This window comes from Podarcis filfolensis (genome assembly GCF_964270895.1).
Source record: "Podarcis filfolensis genome assembly, chromosome: 16".
NCBI classification, from domain to species: Eukaryota; Metazoa; Chordata; class Lepidosauria; order Squamata; family Lacertidae; genus Podarcis; species Podarcis filfolensis.
Window position 1 is genome coordinate 11,916,406 of NC_139620.1, and position 17,127 is coordinate 11,933,532.

Here is a 17,127-nt window from a genome sequence, read left to right on the forward strand (position 1 = left end):
GATCCTTCTATCATTTTCAGAGTGACAAAATACATTAGGAACTAGCATTTATAAGGACAGCTATTGTTCCGGAGCATACAGCAATAAAAGAAAGCAGGGAAGGGTGTACTTTAGTGGCACAGAGCAACAAGCCCCCATAAAAGGATAAAACTCTCATATACACACTTTAGTCGCAAGGTGGCAATGGGCCAGCTCCTCTGGTGTTTTTGCCTCAAAGGATTTCTTCCTTTATCTATTTCGACGGTTTCATCTATCTTCCTTGTTACTGCTGTCAGGATCCTAATCAGATTCATCAGTCTCTTTTTCTTCTCTCCGTCTCAATCCCAAATGAAACTCTTCATTCGGCAATTTTCTTCTCCCGTATTAAATTGTGACATAACCAGCAGCTCCCCAGCTCATGGAGGCTGTCAATCAGCTCGCTCGCGTTTATTACACACTGGTGTCAGAATGGGATTAGCGCAAACCAATTTGTGCTCTGCAGAGGCAGGGGACAGGGAAGGCGCTTGATCTGAAAGCAGGGGAAGGGGACAGCAATAAGCCCCTGGCTGGTTAAATGTAGGAGTTTTCAATCGATTAAATCTACATGTGTTCGCATTCTAATTGCAAAATTCTTCCAGGTAGGAAAAAGCCTGCTTTGCTTTTACATGTCACGGTAGGCCCTAGTGAACATTTGAACATGAGCTGTATCAGGCCAGCGGCTCATTCAGTCTAGCATCCTGTTCTTGCAGTAGCTAACCAGATACCCACTATGGGAAAATCAGTAAATGGATTATGTTTAGTGGTCACAAAATGCAGGGCGGGGGTGAGAGGATGAGAATGGAATGGCATACCTTCCAAACAAGCATGGCTGGCTTAGATTGGCATCCTGAACCGGAACACTGCGCTAATAAGTAGAATCATAGAATTGTGGAGTTAGAAGGGACCCCAGGGTCATCTAGTCCAACCCCCTAAAATGAAGATATTTTGCCCAACGTGGGGCTCAAACCCACCACCCTAAGATTAAGTGTCTCATGCTCTAGCGACTGAGTTCTTACTAATATTATTACTCCTCTCGTAGTAGTAATAATAATAATAAGTTAAAGGCATAAGGATTGGATTCACTGATTTTTCCGGCAGCTTAATCCTGGAAAAGAAGCGTGTCGGCATCAGACAAGGGGGCAGGCTGATAAAGCAACCGGTTCGGGAGCTGCCCGGAGCCGAGGAGAGACACAGCAGCAGGCAGCGCCGGCTTTGCAAAAGCAGACTTCCTTCCGGGAGGCGGCGGCAGAGAGGTAAGGAGCCTGGCTCGCTAGCTAGGCCCCCGATTTCGGTCCTTTCCAGACACACACACCCCTCTCCGATCTCGCTGTAGCGCAGCGGAGAATGAAATCGAGACGCCTGCCCGGCGCACAGCACCGCGCGTGGGCACCTTGCAAACGGGGCGCGCGCGTAGTTCGCAGGCTCCCCTGCCGGTGGCGCGGGGCACCGAGGGTTAATCCGGATCGAACCGACGTGGCGTCGCCGTCACTTGCATAATAGGCGAGTTTAATTAGGCAACCCGGAATGTGCCCGGTTAGCAAATGCGCAGATTAAACGCTGATTGTCTTGGCTAGGCGCGCGCGCACGCAAGCACACGGTTAACAAATAACACCAATAAAGCATACGAAGCGAGCTCCATTGTGACGTCCGGAGCATAACAGGCATGTGTTTTAATTGGTGTGCTAATTCAGCCCTCTTGGCTTCACGTCGCTTTCAACAGCTGGGGGGAAAGTGGCAAGCGAACCCATCTGTTCCCCCCTGGGTAGTAACAGTTCCTGTCTTGCTTCCTCCCAGCCTACCAGAAAGAAAGGGATATTGTTTTGTATTTGTTGGGAAAACGAGCAATAAAATCATACAGATCCAGACAAGATTACAGTGCAGGCATGATTATATTCAAATGGAGCTTCCGAGTATACAGATAGTCTACCTTTGATTACTTTATACCAGGCAAGGCTGTGAGATTCTCAGAAATGTCTAGCCAGCTTGTGGTGGTAGATCTGGGATAGGGAACCTGTGGTCTTTCAGATGTGAAAGCTTCACTCTGCTGGATGGACCTCTGGGGTTCTGATGTCATGTAGCAGCCATTAGTACACAAGCAGACAGAGCTGTGGAACAGACGACCTCAGAAGGTGGTGGACTAATTCATCGGAGGTTTTAAAACAGGTTGAATGGCCATCCATCAGGGATTCTTGATTCCTGCATTCCAAGGAATTGGACTAAATTATGCTTTTCATCCTTTCAAACTCTACAGCTCTATGATTCTATGAAGTCTAGACACGCTTGACTTCTAATCTGTATTGGCTGAGTTGCTGTGATATTATGAACTATCTATGACCATTCCAACTGCTCAAGGAGAGTTCGTAGTCCAGTTACTGTGAGGAAGGTTTCTTGTCAGTTCGTCTGGGATTAAACCTTCATATGGACTTGATGGAGGGAATGCTGCTTGGGAGGAAGTCTGTTTCAAAGTACCCTTAAAGTCCAGCTTATTCTATAAGACTGGTAGCCTGCACCTGGGAAGGGAGGTTTTGTTCTGGCCCGCAGAGGAAACAAAACAGTTTATATTATTGTAACTCAAGGGCCGTAGGTCAGTGGTAGAACATTTGATCTGCATGCAGAAGATGCTAGCTTCTCCAAGTAAGGCTTGGGGTCTTCCCTATCTGAAACCGTGGACAACCACTGCCAGTCAGTGTAGACAATACTGAACTAGATGGACCAATGGCATGGTATGAGGCAGCTGCCTGTGTTTCCCAGCAAGCTGAGCTTCAACACCTCATAGATGCTCTTTTACTGTAAATACTTGGTTGTACATTCTCTCTTACTCCTTGTAAATTTAAAATTAAACTAAAGTGTATCGGACACCTTCTGGAAGTGTGAAGCCAAGCTATGATCACCCAAAATCCCACACCTTCCTTCTTAACCCTTACCCTTTCTACAATAACTAAATCAGCTGTGTGCACACTGTATCTTTAAAGCACATTATTTTCCTGAAAGACCTCTGGGCCCTGTAATTTTTCCTTCATGGAGTAACAATTCCCAGCAAGCCTTAAAAAGGCCACAATTCCCAGGATTCTTTTGGGGAAGTCATGTGCTTTAAATGTATGGTGTAGGCACAGCCTGACTCAGTCAAATATAATGTAGGTTCCTCTGTTTCGACTCTTTTATTGATTTCTAACTCTTTCAGACTTGGCTTATTGTTAATTCAGTGTCTGTGCCAATTAACACTTGCTAGTGTATTTTTAATGAGCATGCTAATTCCCTTTTGGATAAGGATGACATTGATTTAGATTTATCTTTGTGGTCCTTGTTAACCCTTGGGGTGCCAGGTTTCCGAGTGCGTTCAAATCTCAAAAGTCAAAAGAAGCCAAAAGCTGAGTCAGGGTTGCATGTGAGAACTGCAGGCTTTTTTCAAAGTGCATACTTCATGTCACACCCTCCTGGGCAATAGGGAGCCAAGAGGTCCTTGCTCTAACCCATAGTCACTACTTCCTATCGGTGCTATTTTTTATGACTTGGCACAATTTCTTCTGCGGGGGTGGGAGAAAGCTGCACAGATCTGAATATTAAAACAAAGGAGTCAGGATTTTTATTGGCTCTGCTCCTGTGCCTTTAACAGCAGCCTGACATACCAGGAAATGATTTAACAGTTTAAGTGTGTTGAGCTGCTTTATAGAGGCGGGAGAGCTGGGCCTATGCAAAAAGTTGGCAACCTTGCTCTTGGGACTTTTACTTCCTACTGATTTCTGTGCATCAGGCAGCTGCAAAAGGCACAGGAGCAGAGCCAGAAAACCACAATAGCAATCCTACTGTGGCAAAGAGACCGGGGATATGGGTGGATAACTTTTATTCTTATCTTCCAGGTGCCCTTAGATGGACAGAGCAGGCAGAAGATGGATCCTGATATCTCTCTCCTCTTCCAGTGCCCATCTCCCAAGGGCATCACAGAGGCTCAGGTCCGAGCTGAGCTCTCCCCACTGTATGACCGTCGCCCACTCCCTGGCGACAGGGCCCGGATCGAGACAGCTTGGGTGGCACGTCGCCAGCAGAGCCCATGGCTCTTTGATGGAGCCAAATTCCGTCTCCACTCAATCCAGCTGGAGGGGGACATCTTGACCTTCTGCCTCGGTCTCACCTGCTACAAGGACTTTGTGGGCACCAACTTGGCGGACGCAGCCGGGCAGCTCCAGGAGCGTGGGCGCGAGGACTTGGGGAACAGCCAGGCCTACCTCGCCGAACCCCTGGGGGTGGGCGCCATGCTGCACACAGCAGATGACAAGTTTGTCTTTTTGCGGCGGAGTCAGTGCGTAGGGGAGGCGCCTGGGAAGATCGACATTCCTGGAGGCCACCCTGAACCGCAGGTTGATGGAGTGCCTGGTTTTATGTCTTGGGGGTGTTGCTGTTAACAAATGGGTCAAATTTCAATATTGTAAGAAGCAATAGGACAGGCATCAGCTTTGCAGCTTATCCCATGGGCTCCCGTGAGTCTACCTCCTTAATTAAGGTGGACCACAGCTTGGAAGTTCTCCTGCCACTTAGCTTGGAGGCAGAGCATCTGCTTTGCATGCAGAAGGTCCCAGGTTGTATCCCTGGCATCTCCAGGTAGGGCAGAGAGCCTCCTTGCCTGAAACCCTGGAGAGCCATTTGGGCCAAAGAGAGTGGAGCTGTGTTCCTTGAATGGGCCTGTGTTCTTCTTCCTGTGCCTCGCTTTGCAGGTTGTCATGGGAGATGCTGCCTTGGAGGGGCCTGTCCGTCACCAGGACCTCCCAGGAGAATCTGTGGTCAAGGAGTTGTTCTGTTCTGTGCTGCGAGAGATCCAGGATGAGGTGAGGAAAGGGCAGGGAAAGGGGAGCGGCCAAAGACTAGGCTGCCCTCCCCTCGTCTCTGAACCAGCTTTTGAGAGTGACTCTGAACCAGCTTCCCCCTTCCCTTCCCAGGTGAACCTTCCACTGCCCACCCTCAGCAGCCCAATGTTGCTTGGAATAGCCCGGAACGAGACCAGCGCAGGCCGCTGCAGTGCTGAATTCTACATCAGGTAATGTGCTGAATCCTGATCTGAAAAGTAGGCCTCCCTCTTCACTATCATCCCGGTACCAAGCTGTGGTTAGTTATGAAGAGTGCATTGATTTTTTTTCCTGCTTACGGATGTTTTCGTTTTATGCATTATATCAAAATGATTCCATGAGCTGATGAGGCAGCACTGTAGGAAACAACCCTAAAGAAAGATCTTTGCCAGGCTCTGAAAGGAGAATAAGGTAGCTGTGCCAGCCAAATCACCCTGGAGTTAGCGTCCCACAACTGGGGTGCCACCACTAAGAAGGCCCTCTCTCTGGTATACATCTGCCTCATCTTTGATGGTGGTGGCATCCACAGAAGGCCCTCTGTAGAAGATCACAATGCATGGGTATATACATATGTATGGAGACAGCCTGCCCTTCAATATTAGAAACTGTCTTCTATTGAGCCCCACCCAATAGAGACTCATCCGTTCTTTGTCCTGCAGCTCAGCTCATCAGGGTACAGCCTCAGCTTCTGCCTCCTTTACCCCACAGTGTGGGCCCTGCCATGGACACCTCTTTCTCCAGGCCCAAAGTCTCCCCAAGTCTTCAGCTCCTAGTCCCTACGCCCACCCTCAGCTTCACTGGTTGCTTTCTTCTCAACTTTGCTATTCATTAATTAATTCAGGTGCAGTCTCAGCTCTGAGCAGGTGAGGCACCATTATGCTATCGGGGGCCCTGAGGCCCAAGAGTCAACCAGCATCATCTTTGTTGACAGAGAGGTAAGTGCTGGAGCTGGAGGCAAAAGTGTGTAGCTCAAGGGTGGGCAGCCTTAGACCTGGGTGTCAAATACGGCCCTCCAGGCCTCATTGTCTGGCCCTTAGGCTTCTTCCCAAGCCACACCCCCTCACCGGCCCTGCTTTCACACCCTCCTTGAGTATTTTTTGCCTGGCTGTCCTTGAACTCTGATTATGCACATAATTCTTGGGTCCCAATTCCTAGTTTATATTGGTAAGATTGGACAGCCAGCCATCTAAGCATACAGGAACCTCCTAGTTTCCCCATTGGCAAGTGCTAAGGCCCCTTTAAAGAAACATATGCCTCCTCTGGACTCAATTTAGAGTTAATTAGAATACCATTAAAATGAAGTTCATCGTGTCATCACCCCCCTTTTTGCATGCCAAGGCACTGTGACCCTGTCACCCACAATATAGTAAAATAACTAGACAGGACAAAGAGTGTAAGTGTCAACCCCATTTTCTGCATTTCTTTTAATACATGGCTGCCTTTTTCTCTGTGCAGGATGTCCTGACAATGGAGCAGAGTGGGGACTTTTGGAAGGAACTGTGCCCATCAGCCAAAGGGGCCATAGAGCTCTACAGAGGGGTCATGGGCACATGCCAATGACGAGCCCATTGGGAAGAGGTACTTCGAGGAAGTGAACTACTCTCTCAGGGACTATTCAGAATTACTTTACAGATCATCCAGTTACCCCAAAATCACCAGCAGTCCTTTGGCAAAACAGGAATATTATGCCATGGATATGGATAGTGGGATTATTCTCACCTCCCCAACCTCCCTTGAAACTGCACTGGGTGAGACCCACCTTAGCGCCTTGTGAGCCCTGTCGCTGTGCCTGTTTGTGCAACCTGTTTCTCAATAAAGAAGTAGTATTATTTTTTAATTATTAGTTTTCTCACCCATGGTGTGATTTCAGGTTTCCTAGCATGCACTGGGCCTTTCTCTGCACCTCCAATATCCTCTTCTCATCTCTGTTACTAAGAGGTTCCTCTTTCCCCTATATCAGATTTCCCAATATATCGAGGTCTGGTGCACAATTATTTGCCAAGAGAAGTGAATTCTGCAAGCAATGTTGCAGGGTGGAGTGCTCAGTCTTTCAGCCATGCCCTTTCCAGGATACTCCATTCCACTGTTGGGCACAGCAAATGCCTCTAAGTACCAGTTGCTGAAAACCATTGGAAAAGAGAATTGTTGTTGTGCTTGGTTCCAGCTTGCCGTCTTCCCAGAGGCAACTGGCTGGCTACTGTGAGAATAGTATGCTAGACTAGATGGGCCACTGGCCTGATCCAGCGGAGCTTCATCTGGAGTGTCTTTAAGAGGAGAAAAAACAGTTAAAATTAGGAGTCACTGTAAAATGTTCATCAACCTAAAAAAAGAAAGAAAAGAAAAGCAAGAAACCAGAACTGCAGTAAAACTCACCATGCAATCTCATGGGAGGCTTTTAAACAGAGGCTGGATGGGCATCTGTCAGGGAATCTTCAGCTGCGATTCCTGCACTGTGCTTCTATTTTCATAGTAATTTCTGTTTCTTTTGCACATGCAAATCACAAATGTGCAAAGAACTGCAGTAAAAAGGGCCCAAGATGAGAAGGGCTCCCAAACCGCTCAATGAACAAAGCTTGCCTCCTCCCAGGAATAAAAGGGGCAGTGAGGCCGGACCCTCTGTTTGTGTGCTACATTTGCACATGGGCACCCTGCAGCTATGGAGTGTCTCCAGAGTTGTGCAAGAGCCTCAGAAGACTGAGGAATTGCGGGAGGGTGAGCAGGGTGGCGTGAGAGCAGTTGCATTTCAGGGATTTAGCTGATCTTCCCCCAGAGCGTTGCTTATCTGGATTACTAGCAGCTTGGAGGCAATTAACAAATGGGGATCCGGGTCCCCCCCCAATCCCACTAGTCTTTCACCCACCGCCTGAAGCGGATTAGTGTCTGAGCTGTGACCCGAGGTGCTCAGGTGCTGCATTTACTTGGCTATTTCTGCTTTATACAGGGGACATCCCTCCCCAGCCCCCATTACACAACAGACATGGCTTCAATCCATGCTGGGTTGCCAACTGTTGAGGGGGAAGTGGCCCAGCCTGCTCCTGCGCATTTAACAGCTGCTTCATCTGTCTAAAGCAGTGTTGGCCAAACTTGGGTCTCCAGCTGTTTTGAGACTACAGTTCCCATCATCCGTGACCACTGGTCCTGTTAGCTAGGGGGGATGGGAGTTGTAGTCCAAAAACAGCTGGAGACCCAAGTTTGGCCAACACTGGTCTAAAGGAATTGAGAGGGAATTCCCCCTCCAATGACATGAAAGGTTAGCTTGCTAACACCTTGCTAACGCCAGCAGATCAACCTGCGGTTGAAAGCATAGGTGCACGGGCAAATAATAAAAGCTGGCAACCTGTAATCCATGTAAAACTCCAATCTATCAGACTCCAAAAGGGTGTGAGATTAGGAACAACTTCACACACATTGTGTTTTTCTTAACTCTGATGCTTTTTTAAAAGATTATTTATGAAGCATAGTTAATGTGCCCTACAGTTTACAGAGGCAAATAGTTCTCTGCCTCAAAGAGTTACAATTGGTAAAAGGAGTCAGAACTTTTCATGCAGTAATTTGAGGCATGGGGGGATGCTGCTTAGGTGCAAGAAAGATACAACTTCCTTTATTTTCTTGTTACCGTCTGCAGAATTCTGTTTTGATAACCTCAGTTGGCCCAGAAAAGCTATGAGAAAACGGCTCTTGACATCCCATTGACCTTAACTAGTAGCAGGAACAGTGTTTGAGGAGCAGGGTAATTGGTGATGGTACAACAGAAAGATCCCTCCACCCCTGCCGCTGCCGCCATTTTATAAAGTCTGTGGAATAATGCAAAAGGATCTTCTAATAAAGCTCTGTAGTTTTAATTTATTACATGTGAAGTTAATATTATCTCAGATTCCCTGAGGGCAAGGTGGCATTTCCCTTGGCGCGCCTTACTGCCTCTTCCAGAAGTTCCATCCACCTGCCAGGAAAAGAGGAGAGGGGAGAGAAAGACTCACTAAAAGCCCCCGAAAAGAATGGAATAACTGTGATTTGTCATTAGAAAGGCAGACATTAAAGAGAGGCCCCATATTAATCTCAGCAGCATTTTTGTCTGGGGGAGGGGGTACCAATATTTATATTTATATATTTAATATATTTATATTTATATCTGTGTCTGTTTGCCTGGTTATTTTTGGGACCCACCTAATTTGTGTGACTGTAAATTGTTTTAAACCGCTATTAATATTGTGCTCTGTTGTAACACGCACCCTAGGACCTTAGGGTGAAGGGCAGGTAATAAAATATAATATTAACAATTACACACACTCACACACTTATTTAAAAAACACAACAACCACAGGTGTGTGTGCACATGTACAGAAATAGCTGGACACCTGCCCAGCATGCAAAAAGGCAGCAGGAAACAGGGCAGGGCAAGGCAGAGAGAGGAGCAATTGAGGGCTGGTTAGTAAAAACAACTCCAAAACACATCCTGGATACATTCCATCAAGCTCTGCCTGCAACTGGACAGCAAACAGTGGAATAGCAACAAATATTCATGACTGAAAAAGCAGGAAAGTGGGAAATGTAAATGTGCCACACCCACAAAGAAATGTCTGCTCCAGAATTGTGGGAGAAACAACAGGTAAAAAATCTTACATATTCCTTTCTGAAGGTGTTGCGGCAACGAGCTCATACAGATGGGGTACCAATTCTGATGTGCAAATGACAAAGATAGCTCGCGGATCTGGACAGACAGGAGAGACAAGATGGAGAAAGAGGCAACACGCCAGGGCTGGTCTGCCTTGCTTACAACCTTTAAATAAGGAAACATGGTTTTATCCCATTTTACCTGTGGCCACGGAGCGGATCAGCACCACATTCAGCTTGAGGACGGGGCTGATCGTTTGCCAAGTGCCTGAGGAGCCCCACACCCTTTTCCTGTGGCACTTGAGAACGAGTCTCTCATCCTTCCTCTGCAGGAGCAGCAGGAGATTTTCCAGCAGCAACACATGCAAGTCTAAGAAAGAGGCAGAGATTTTTGGAGTGGCTAACCTGGTCTGCGTATCCAGATAAGAACATCAGGAGAGTTTGGCTGCAGAATCAGTCCAAAGGCCCAACTAGTGAGAAGAACAAAGGAAGCTGCCTATACCAGTTCAGGCCACTGGGGTCCATCTAGCTCAGTAATGTCCACACTGACTGGCAGCAATGGCACTCCAGGATCTCAGGCAGGAAGTCTTTTCCCCAGCTTGACCTGGAGATGCTGTTGGGGATTGAACCCGGGACTTTCTCCATGCAAATCAGGTGCTCTGTCACCAAGCTAGGATGGCCCTTCTTCTGAAGGCAGCCTGTCTGGGAAAGTCTTTTAATCTGTGGCCTGTTGCTTTAGAATTTCAAATACCACTGGAAGTTTTGATGTTTCAACAGCTGGTGCTTTTGTTGTTTTTTGGGGTCTTGCTCTAAAATTGCTTTTTTCTGTCAAACTTTCTGCAAGCTGCTTGGTTAATCTAGCTCAGAAACCCAGCCAGATGGATGGGGTATAAATAATAAAACTATTACTATTACTATTATTATTCGTCTGACTGGCAGCAATGGCTCTCTTGAGGGTTTGGGGCTCAAGAGTCTTTCTACCACCAAGCCACAGGGTTGCCCCACTTGGATTACTATTGAAAGTGGAATATAAACAAAGTCAGCGAGAGAGGAACTGCACACAAATCTTCACTATGAGAGGCCTGTGCCACATGTGTGTGTTCATTGGGGTGAGGTTGACAGCCACATACCCACAGTCTTGTCTTTGCGCAGGCGCCAGCGCAAGGGGCCCTCGTGGATCAGGCAATGACTCCGGAGGTCAATATTCTGGATAGCCAGGACAGAAAAAGGCAGCACTTTGAAGAGTGGGGAAGTAATATACTGTAAAAGCAGGAAATCAGGCAGAGGGTGATGATGGGGAGGACCATACCTTGAACTCTGCTGCCAGTGCGTTGGTGGTCCACTGCAGTGAGGTGGTGTCCAAACACATCTGATAGGTCTCCAAGCGATGATGGTTTTCGGCCTTCTTCACAATCTCTTTCACACACTGAAGGATTTCCCGGCATTGGTCCCGAGCCTGGCACAGCTTCTGGTGCTCTGAAGACTGCCCTAAGCAAAGACGGTGCAGAGAGAGAGAGAGAGAGAGAGAAAGAAAGAGAGAGAGAGAGAGATGGGCTGTCACGCTGCTATTAAAGTTTGTTTCTATTTACCAAAAACTTGCAGGCTGCTTTAGAAACACAGGGGTTGTCCCTAAGTGGTTCCCAACACTGCATTTAAAGGAAAAACGACCTTGGACAGATGAGCAGCACTGCAGTAGGAATACATAATCCCAAGCAATCCTTGTTTTCTCATAAGAAAGTTGGCCTCTGAACAACCCTTGCAACCCTGCAGCCCCACCATCTGCTAATACTAGCAATGGAGAGGTGTGTATACTGTACCATCATCACTGATGTGTGTATTCACTTTCCACAATAAGCTACGCTCTATGTAGCCCACAACATCCAAAGGTCACAAAGCATAACATTCAAATTATAGGAGATATGACTCTCCTCCCTCTCCCAGCACACACATAAATATGTAGAGACAGAGATACCATCAGTGTGTTTGATAATATTATCCAGCAGCAAAGGGTAGTTTGTCAGCTGCTGCATTTCAGAGAGGATGAGATCTTTCAGTTGATGGTGGCGGCACTGGTAGTTGCTCTCTGCTTCCTGGGAAGGGGAGACAGACAGACAGACAGACAGACAATATGCTTCTGTGACCATATGGAGACTGGAGACATGTCCTGTCTGTGGGCTTCCCTTTGGGGCATCTGGTTGTCAACTGTGAGAACAGGATGCCTATGGCCTGATCCATCTGCAGGGCTCTTCTTTGGTTCTTATTCTTATGGTGGGGTGTAGGTTTGCAAAAGACCCCTCCAGGGGACAGTTAGAGAACCACCCTCCTGATGAAGAGGAAGTGCAGAGCTTTCAGGAGCCTTGAGATCTGGGTCTATGGCAGGAAGAACAACAACATGCCCCAGGAAAAGAAGGAAAGCAGGAGGGGGAGACGTGAGTGAGTCGATGGTGGAGCTGTCTTGTCATTGTAAAAACTGAGGCTGGAAGTATGTGTATGGTGAAGGGGAGAACAACATAAGATGAGTCTGCTGAATCAGGTCAATGTCCCATCTAGTCCACCATCCTGTTCTCACAGTGGCTAACCAGATTTCTGTGGGAAGCCCACAAGCAGGATTCAAGCACAAGAGCACTCTGCCCACTTGCAGATTCAAGCATTATTCAGAAGCACTACCGCATTCAGGGTGGGTAGCGGGGAGAGGAGGACAGGCCTCTGGCCCTCCAGAATGGAGAAAGAGCCCTCCAAGGACTTCCTCTTGCACTCCGCACTGAAATCTGAGACAGTCCCTCCCTCCCCCTTCTTTAGCGTATGAGCACACAGATAACCTGAATGATGAGCCGGAATCGAGTGTCCTTCTGCAGCTTGGTCTCGATCAGCTCCAGGGCCTTGGACTGGTTCACGCAGAAGTCAGAGACAGCCTGTTGGATCTCTTCACGTGCAGGCCCACCAAACTGGGGGAAATGAATTATTATTATTATTATTATTATTATTATTATTATTATTATTATTATTTATACCCCACCCATCCGGCTGGGTTTCCCCAGCCACTCTGGGCAGCTCCCAACAGAATATTAAAAATACAATAAAACATAAAACATTAAAAACTTTCCTAGCTGGAAGGGGTCAAAGGGGGCAGGGGAGAGGAAACACTTCCTGGTTAGAATCAGGCAGGTCAGGAAATCAAGGGGCCAAACTCAGCTGGAGCCCCAAACACTGTCTACACACACAGCCGCATCACCACCACCAGCCCAGCCACTCAGAGATTGTTACCTGGGAAAGCATGAAGTGCCCAATTTCATGGATGATGGGCCCTTGTTCTTGAAGTGTTTTCATCGATTCTGACAGAGAACCTGGAGAAAGGACAGGAGGAGGGAATGGTGAGAAAAGGGGCCTGGGGAAATAGCCACAGCAGAGATGGGAGGGGGAGAAGGACAGACATGGATGGTCTCTATCTCTTTTTTTTTATAATCATGCCCCTGGTGATGGGCCTCAAAGCTGGCCATTACAGAGTGGCAGACCCTCCAAGTGTCCCTATTTTCCAGGGACAGTCCTGGGTTTACGGAAGCCATTCCAGTTTCTTATTTGTTCCCAGAATGTCCCACTTCTCCTTAGGACGTTCCTCTTTCCATTGGTGAAATGTTGGAGGGTATGGAGTTATATGACCCCTAAGCCAAGGAGATAAGTAACTATACAACCTTTAGAAGACACCTGAAGGCAACCCTGTATAGGAAAGTTTTTATTATGCTTTTATATACGTTGGAAGCTGCCAAGCATGGCTGGGGCAACCCAGTCAGATGGGCAGGGTACTATTATTACTATTGATGTTGTTGTTGTTGAATAGGATGTCCCTATTTTTATCTGAGGAATGTTGGAGTTCCTGGGGAGCGCTGCTGTTGCGCTCAGGTCTAGATGAGGCCCCCTTTGGCCTTATCTAGCTGCCTCCTGCATGGCTCTTCTGATCTTCTGCTCCAATGGTCCTCCTGAGCGAGGGCCTTTGATGGAGGCGACCCTCTCCCTCTACTCCTGACCCGCCCGTGAGCAAGCAACGATCTGTGCGAGACACAGAATGGGGGCCTAGTTCAAAGGGGCTCCGACTGAATAAGAGAGGCAGCCTTACTGTGAATCTTCAGCAGCTCTGGGAGGTTGGGGAAGAGGAGGGCCAGCTCCTCCTGCGAAAGAAGTTTCTCCCTAAACATGCGCTGATAGAAGAAGACAGTCAGGACACGCAAAAGCCGCAGGTGAGAGGCTTCTGTCACAAACAGTTCTGTGCAAAGAGGGGGGAAGAATGTCAGCTAGAGGTCAAATCCCAACAGGATCCAGGAATGAGGCAGCTAAAGCAGGTTCACTGAAAAAAGCCTTGGGTTCTGCCTTTCAAGAGGAGACTGATCATGTTCTCTTCCTGTACTGGGAGCAAGCCCATGGAGCTGCTGTTGGTGGAGCATTAAGAAGCTGCCTTCTTCAGTCAGACCCTGGTCCACCTAGCCCAATGCCTACTTGTCTCTGACTGGCAGGTGGCTCTCCAAGGTTTCTGGGGTCTTTCCTTCTCATTCCTACCTGGAAATGCCATCGGATATTGAACCTGGGGCCTTCTATATGCAGAGCATGTGTTCCACCAAGGGGCTGTGGCCCTTTCACTAAAGATAAAACAAGATTCCAGTTCTCACAGTCCCGGATAAAGGGCGCTGATTTAAATGAGAATGCAGGAAGCTGAGTGAAATACCATTGGACTCTCTGGCTCAGTGTTGTCTATAGTACTTGGCAGAAAGTTCTCCTCTAGAGGGGTGCAGGAAGGGGACATTCCCAGCTCTACCTGAAGATGCCATCAGGAATCAAGCATGGGAGCTTTTGCAGGGAAAACATGGTCTCCATCACTGAGCTATAAGTCCCTTCCCCAGCATGGGCACCGATATGCAGCTGATAGCTCTGGTTACCAGTGCAACACACACAAACACCATTCATCTATGGATTTCCTTTCCTCCTCAGAGTCATTACAGCACACTTCAGGGCCAATAAGCCTTCTTCCCACCCTGCTCCTCTGGCCCTGTGTCAGAACTTTACAAGTGTCCATCTTTACTGACGACATGTGGGTCTTGCCTGGAGGGAATTTCATTAATGGCCATTTTTAAGAACTCAAAAGTTCCAAGCTACATGTACAGCCAAGGACCCACTTCCCAGGAGAGATCTCACTAGGCACTTCTTCCGCTTTTGCTTAAAGTAAGTTGAGATCCTTCTAGAGCCCCATGACTTTCTGAGCCATATGAGCCACAGAATGACCTCCTCACCATTGATGGCTTCCTGGTGGTCAACCTCCCACTGTGGCAGGGAAGATGCAACATGGCGGCCGACAGTGTCTTTCCACTTCTGTGAGCTCAGGTCTGACACATAGAAGAGGTCGTCCCCCAGCAAGGAGGGGAGGGAGGGGTCTGAGGTGGACCACAAGTTTGGGGTCTCGATGTTCCTGTGGGGGATTGAGGAAATGGGAGAGGCAGGGTGTCAAAAGAGGGTCTGCTAAAGGTCTTCTGGCCTCATACATTGATTTTGGACCTTTCTTGGGGCTCAATGTTTTACATAGCATTAAGGAAGGACACACAGATTTCCATTACCACATTCTTGGTGGACAGACATTTTGCATATTATGTATACTTTACTGTTTGATTTCATTGTATTTTGTATTTTTAGTTGTTTTGAGACACTTTAGTAACAAGTGATTAATAAATTTAATAAATAATAGTGATACTTCAGTGGGACCCAAGGGAGTGTTTTTATATGAAAGGCTTTCAAGCTGCATTTAAGCCCCTCTGGGGCTTCTTCCATGACTCTGGCTAGCAGTGAACATTGTGGATGTGGAAGAGAGGGAATAAATGACAGGAAGCATGTTGAATGCAAACGAGGAGTATCTCTTCCTCCTCCACCACCACCACTTCCATCCTCTTACTGACAGGAGGGCCTTTGTGTTCCTTGTGTTCCTGACCACTCCATATAAATGGCCTCCCTCAACCCTGTGCCCTTCCAGATGTTGTCGGACTACAACTCCCATCAGCCCCCAGCCAGCACGGGAGTTACAAGGGTCTAATAACCGATGAGCATCTTCAAAAACTGGCCATAGGGGACCACCTGGCTCCAAGATCTCTTCCCCTACCCCCCAACTTTACCTTCTGTGAAAAGAGGACAAACAGCCCCCCATTGTGCAATGGGAAACGACAAATTGCCTGCACTTTCAACTGTACTGAGGAACACAGATGTCTATGCTTTCAGGTGATCCAAAGACAGATGTCTGCACTTTCAAGTGAGCCAAGGAAGACCAGTGTCTGTACTTTAAGCTGATCCAAGGTTCAAAGCAGACTCCTCACCAGGCCTCCTGGGAAACAAATATGAAGGATCCCACTGTCGGTTGTGAAGTCAGAGCCTGGTCTATCCCTTAATTTACCACCCATCCTGCCTTCTCAGGGCCAGGCAGCTGGATCTAGGCTACCCTTATAGTTAGTTCCCCTAAACACCCCCAGCCTCACATGCCTGTGGGACATCAAAGGAAATAAGGCAAGCCTTTTAATTTTAGTGTGTGGGCTTCATTGTATTATGGAACCAACTTCTCTTTCAACTCGGGTACACACCCACATTCACAACATCTAGGCATCTTTTATAAGACACACCTGTGCTCCCAGGGACCTTTCTTGGTGCGTAATTTTATGATTACATGAAAATCCTAACTTTCCTCCAAATAACTTGAGGAGTTGTATGTGGTGCTCTCCCCCCCCCCAAAAAAAAAATTTATCTGCACAATAGCCCTGTCAGGTAGGCTAGGCTGAGACTTGGCCCAAGCTCACCCAGTGAGCATCACGGCCGAGTGTGGATTTGAACCCTGGTCTGGAACAAACCGCTACACTCCAGTATATTATAATTTTAACTGCCCTTCCTCATTTGCTATCTCCAGGGAGAGAGATGTGGGAATCCCCTTCTCCTCCCTGACAGACCCTCTGAACAAGGGGCTGAGGCGGGTGCTCCTTGTGTTCACCTGGCGCATTCATATAGAATAATGCATGTCTACCTGTACTAGTAATTGAGATGACATTGCATAAATAGGTGGGTATATTAGATGATGTAAGGTAATGTTCAATAGGAAGGGGGAGGTGGAATGTTAGTGGTGAGTGATGATTGGTTGAGCTGGCATTTGAAAAGTGGTTTGAATGCTGGGAGGGAGTCAGTTGAGAGGCAGTTAGAGCCTGGAGCTCAGAGAGGGAAGAGCTGGGGGTGGATGTGAAGCAGAGTTGGTTAGATGAGTGGCATAAGAATACAATAATGGCCTGGTTAGAGCTGTAATAAAGGGACAGATAAGATACTGGGACATTTGAAACCATAAGCTTATGTAGTCAAAGGCATCTTGAAGCCCTCATTTAGTGTTTTTTCATTTGATGTTCTTTCATAAATCAGTTTTATTTCGCCACTTGCCTCTTCCTAGTCTATATAAGGGCTACTGATGGCTCCTAGTCGCAGTGTCTGTGCTTTGTCTCCACAGTCAGTGGGAGTAATGCTTCTGAATACCAGTTGCTGGAGACGGGCAGTGGCCGAGGGGTGGAGAGTACTCTTGTGCTTGGATCCTGTTTTGAGGGTTTCCCTCAGGCATCTGGCTGGCCACTGTGAGAACATGCTGCTGGACTAGATGGGCCAC

The 17,127-nt window shown here is 47.6% G+C and overlaps 2 protein-coding genes across 9 annotated transcripts; one reads left to right on the top strand and one right to left on the bottom strand.

Moving 5' to 3' along the window:
- The first annotated feature begins 1,089 nt into the window (after positions 1-1,089).
- NUDT22 (nudix hydrolase 22) lies at positions 1,090-6,693 on the top strand. Of its 3 annotated transcripts, none has more exons than XM_083591712.1 (6): positions 1,090-1,271; positions 3,876-4,373; positions 4,728-4,838; positions 4,950-5,047; positions 5,698-5,791; positions 6,312-6,693. In XM_083591712.1, exons 2-6 carry the CDS (start codon positions 3,906-3,908, stop codon positions 6,414-6,416), a joined length of 876 nt encoding a protein of 291 aa, XP_083447838.1. In that variant the 5' UTR covers positions 1,090-1,271; positions 3,876-3,905; the 3' UTR covers positions 6,417-6,693. The 3 variants fall into 3 exon arrangements, with proteins under 3 accessions (XP_083447838.1, XP_083447840.1, XP_083447839.1); XM_083591714.1 differs by lacking the exon at positions 1,090-1,271 and adding an exon at positions 1,318-1,679; XM_083591713.1 differs by lacking the exon at positions 1,090-1,271 and adding an exon at positions 3,085-3,152.
- A 1,980-nt stretch (positions 6,694-8,673) lies between these two features.
- On the bottom strand, positions 8,674-16,658 carry LOC310752061 (rho guanine nucleotide exchange factor 11-like). Of its 6 annotated transcripts, none has more exons than XM_083591731.1 (12): positions 16,507-16,658; positions 15,614-15,819; positions 14,744-14,919; positions 13,579-13,725; positions 12,732-12,811; positions 12,287-12,412; positions 11,440-11,557; positions 10,777-10,955; positions 10,598-10,673; positions 9,670-9,837; positions 9,477-9,564; positions 8,674-8,796 (listed from the first exon to the last, which is right to left on the bottom strand). In XM_083591731.1, exons 2-12 carry the CDS (start codon positions 15,643-15,645, stop codon positions 8,721-8,723), a joined length of 1,266 nt encoding a protein of 421 aa, XP_083447857.1. In that variant the 5' UTR covers positions 15,646-15,819; positions 16,507-16,658; the 3' UTR covers positions 8,674-8,720. The 6 variants fall into 6 exon arrangements, with proteins under 6 accessions (XP_083447857.1, XP_083447860.1, XP_083447855.1 ...); XM_083591734.1 differs by having other exon boundaries at positions 13,579-13,660; positions 16,474-16,651; XM_083591729.1 differs by having other exon boundaries at positions 16,474-16,645.
- Positions 16,659-17,127: the final 469 nt, after the last annotated feature.

Coding starts and splice junctions, on each gene's coding strand:
- NUDT22 (XM_083591712.1), top strand. CDS start 3,906: ATGGATCCTGATATCTCTCTCCTCTTCCAGTGCCCATCTCCCAAGGGC. Junction 4,374..4,727: donor GAGGCCACCCTGAACCGCAG/GTTGATGGAGTG, acceptor CTCGCTTTGCAG/GTTGTCATGGGAGATGCTGC. Junction 4,839..4,949: donor TGCGAGAGATCCAGGATGAG/GTGAGGAAAGGG, acceptor TTCCCTTCCCAG/GTGAACCTTCCACTGCCCAC.
- LOC310752061 (XM_083591731.1), bottom strand. CDS start 15,645: ATGGGGGGCTGTTTGTCCTCTTTTCACAGAAG. Junction 9,838..10,597: donor GCGCAAAGACAAGACTGTGG/GTATGTGGCTGT, acceptor CCTCTTTCTTAG/ACTTGCATGTGTTGCTGCTG. Junction 8,797..9,476: donor ACACCTTCAGAAAGGAATAT/GTAAGATTTTTT, acceptor TTTTCCTGGCAG/GTGGATGGAACTTCTGGAAG.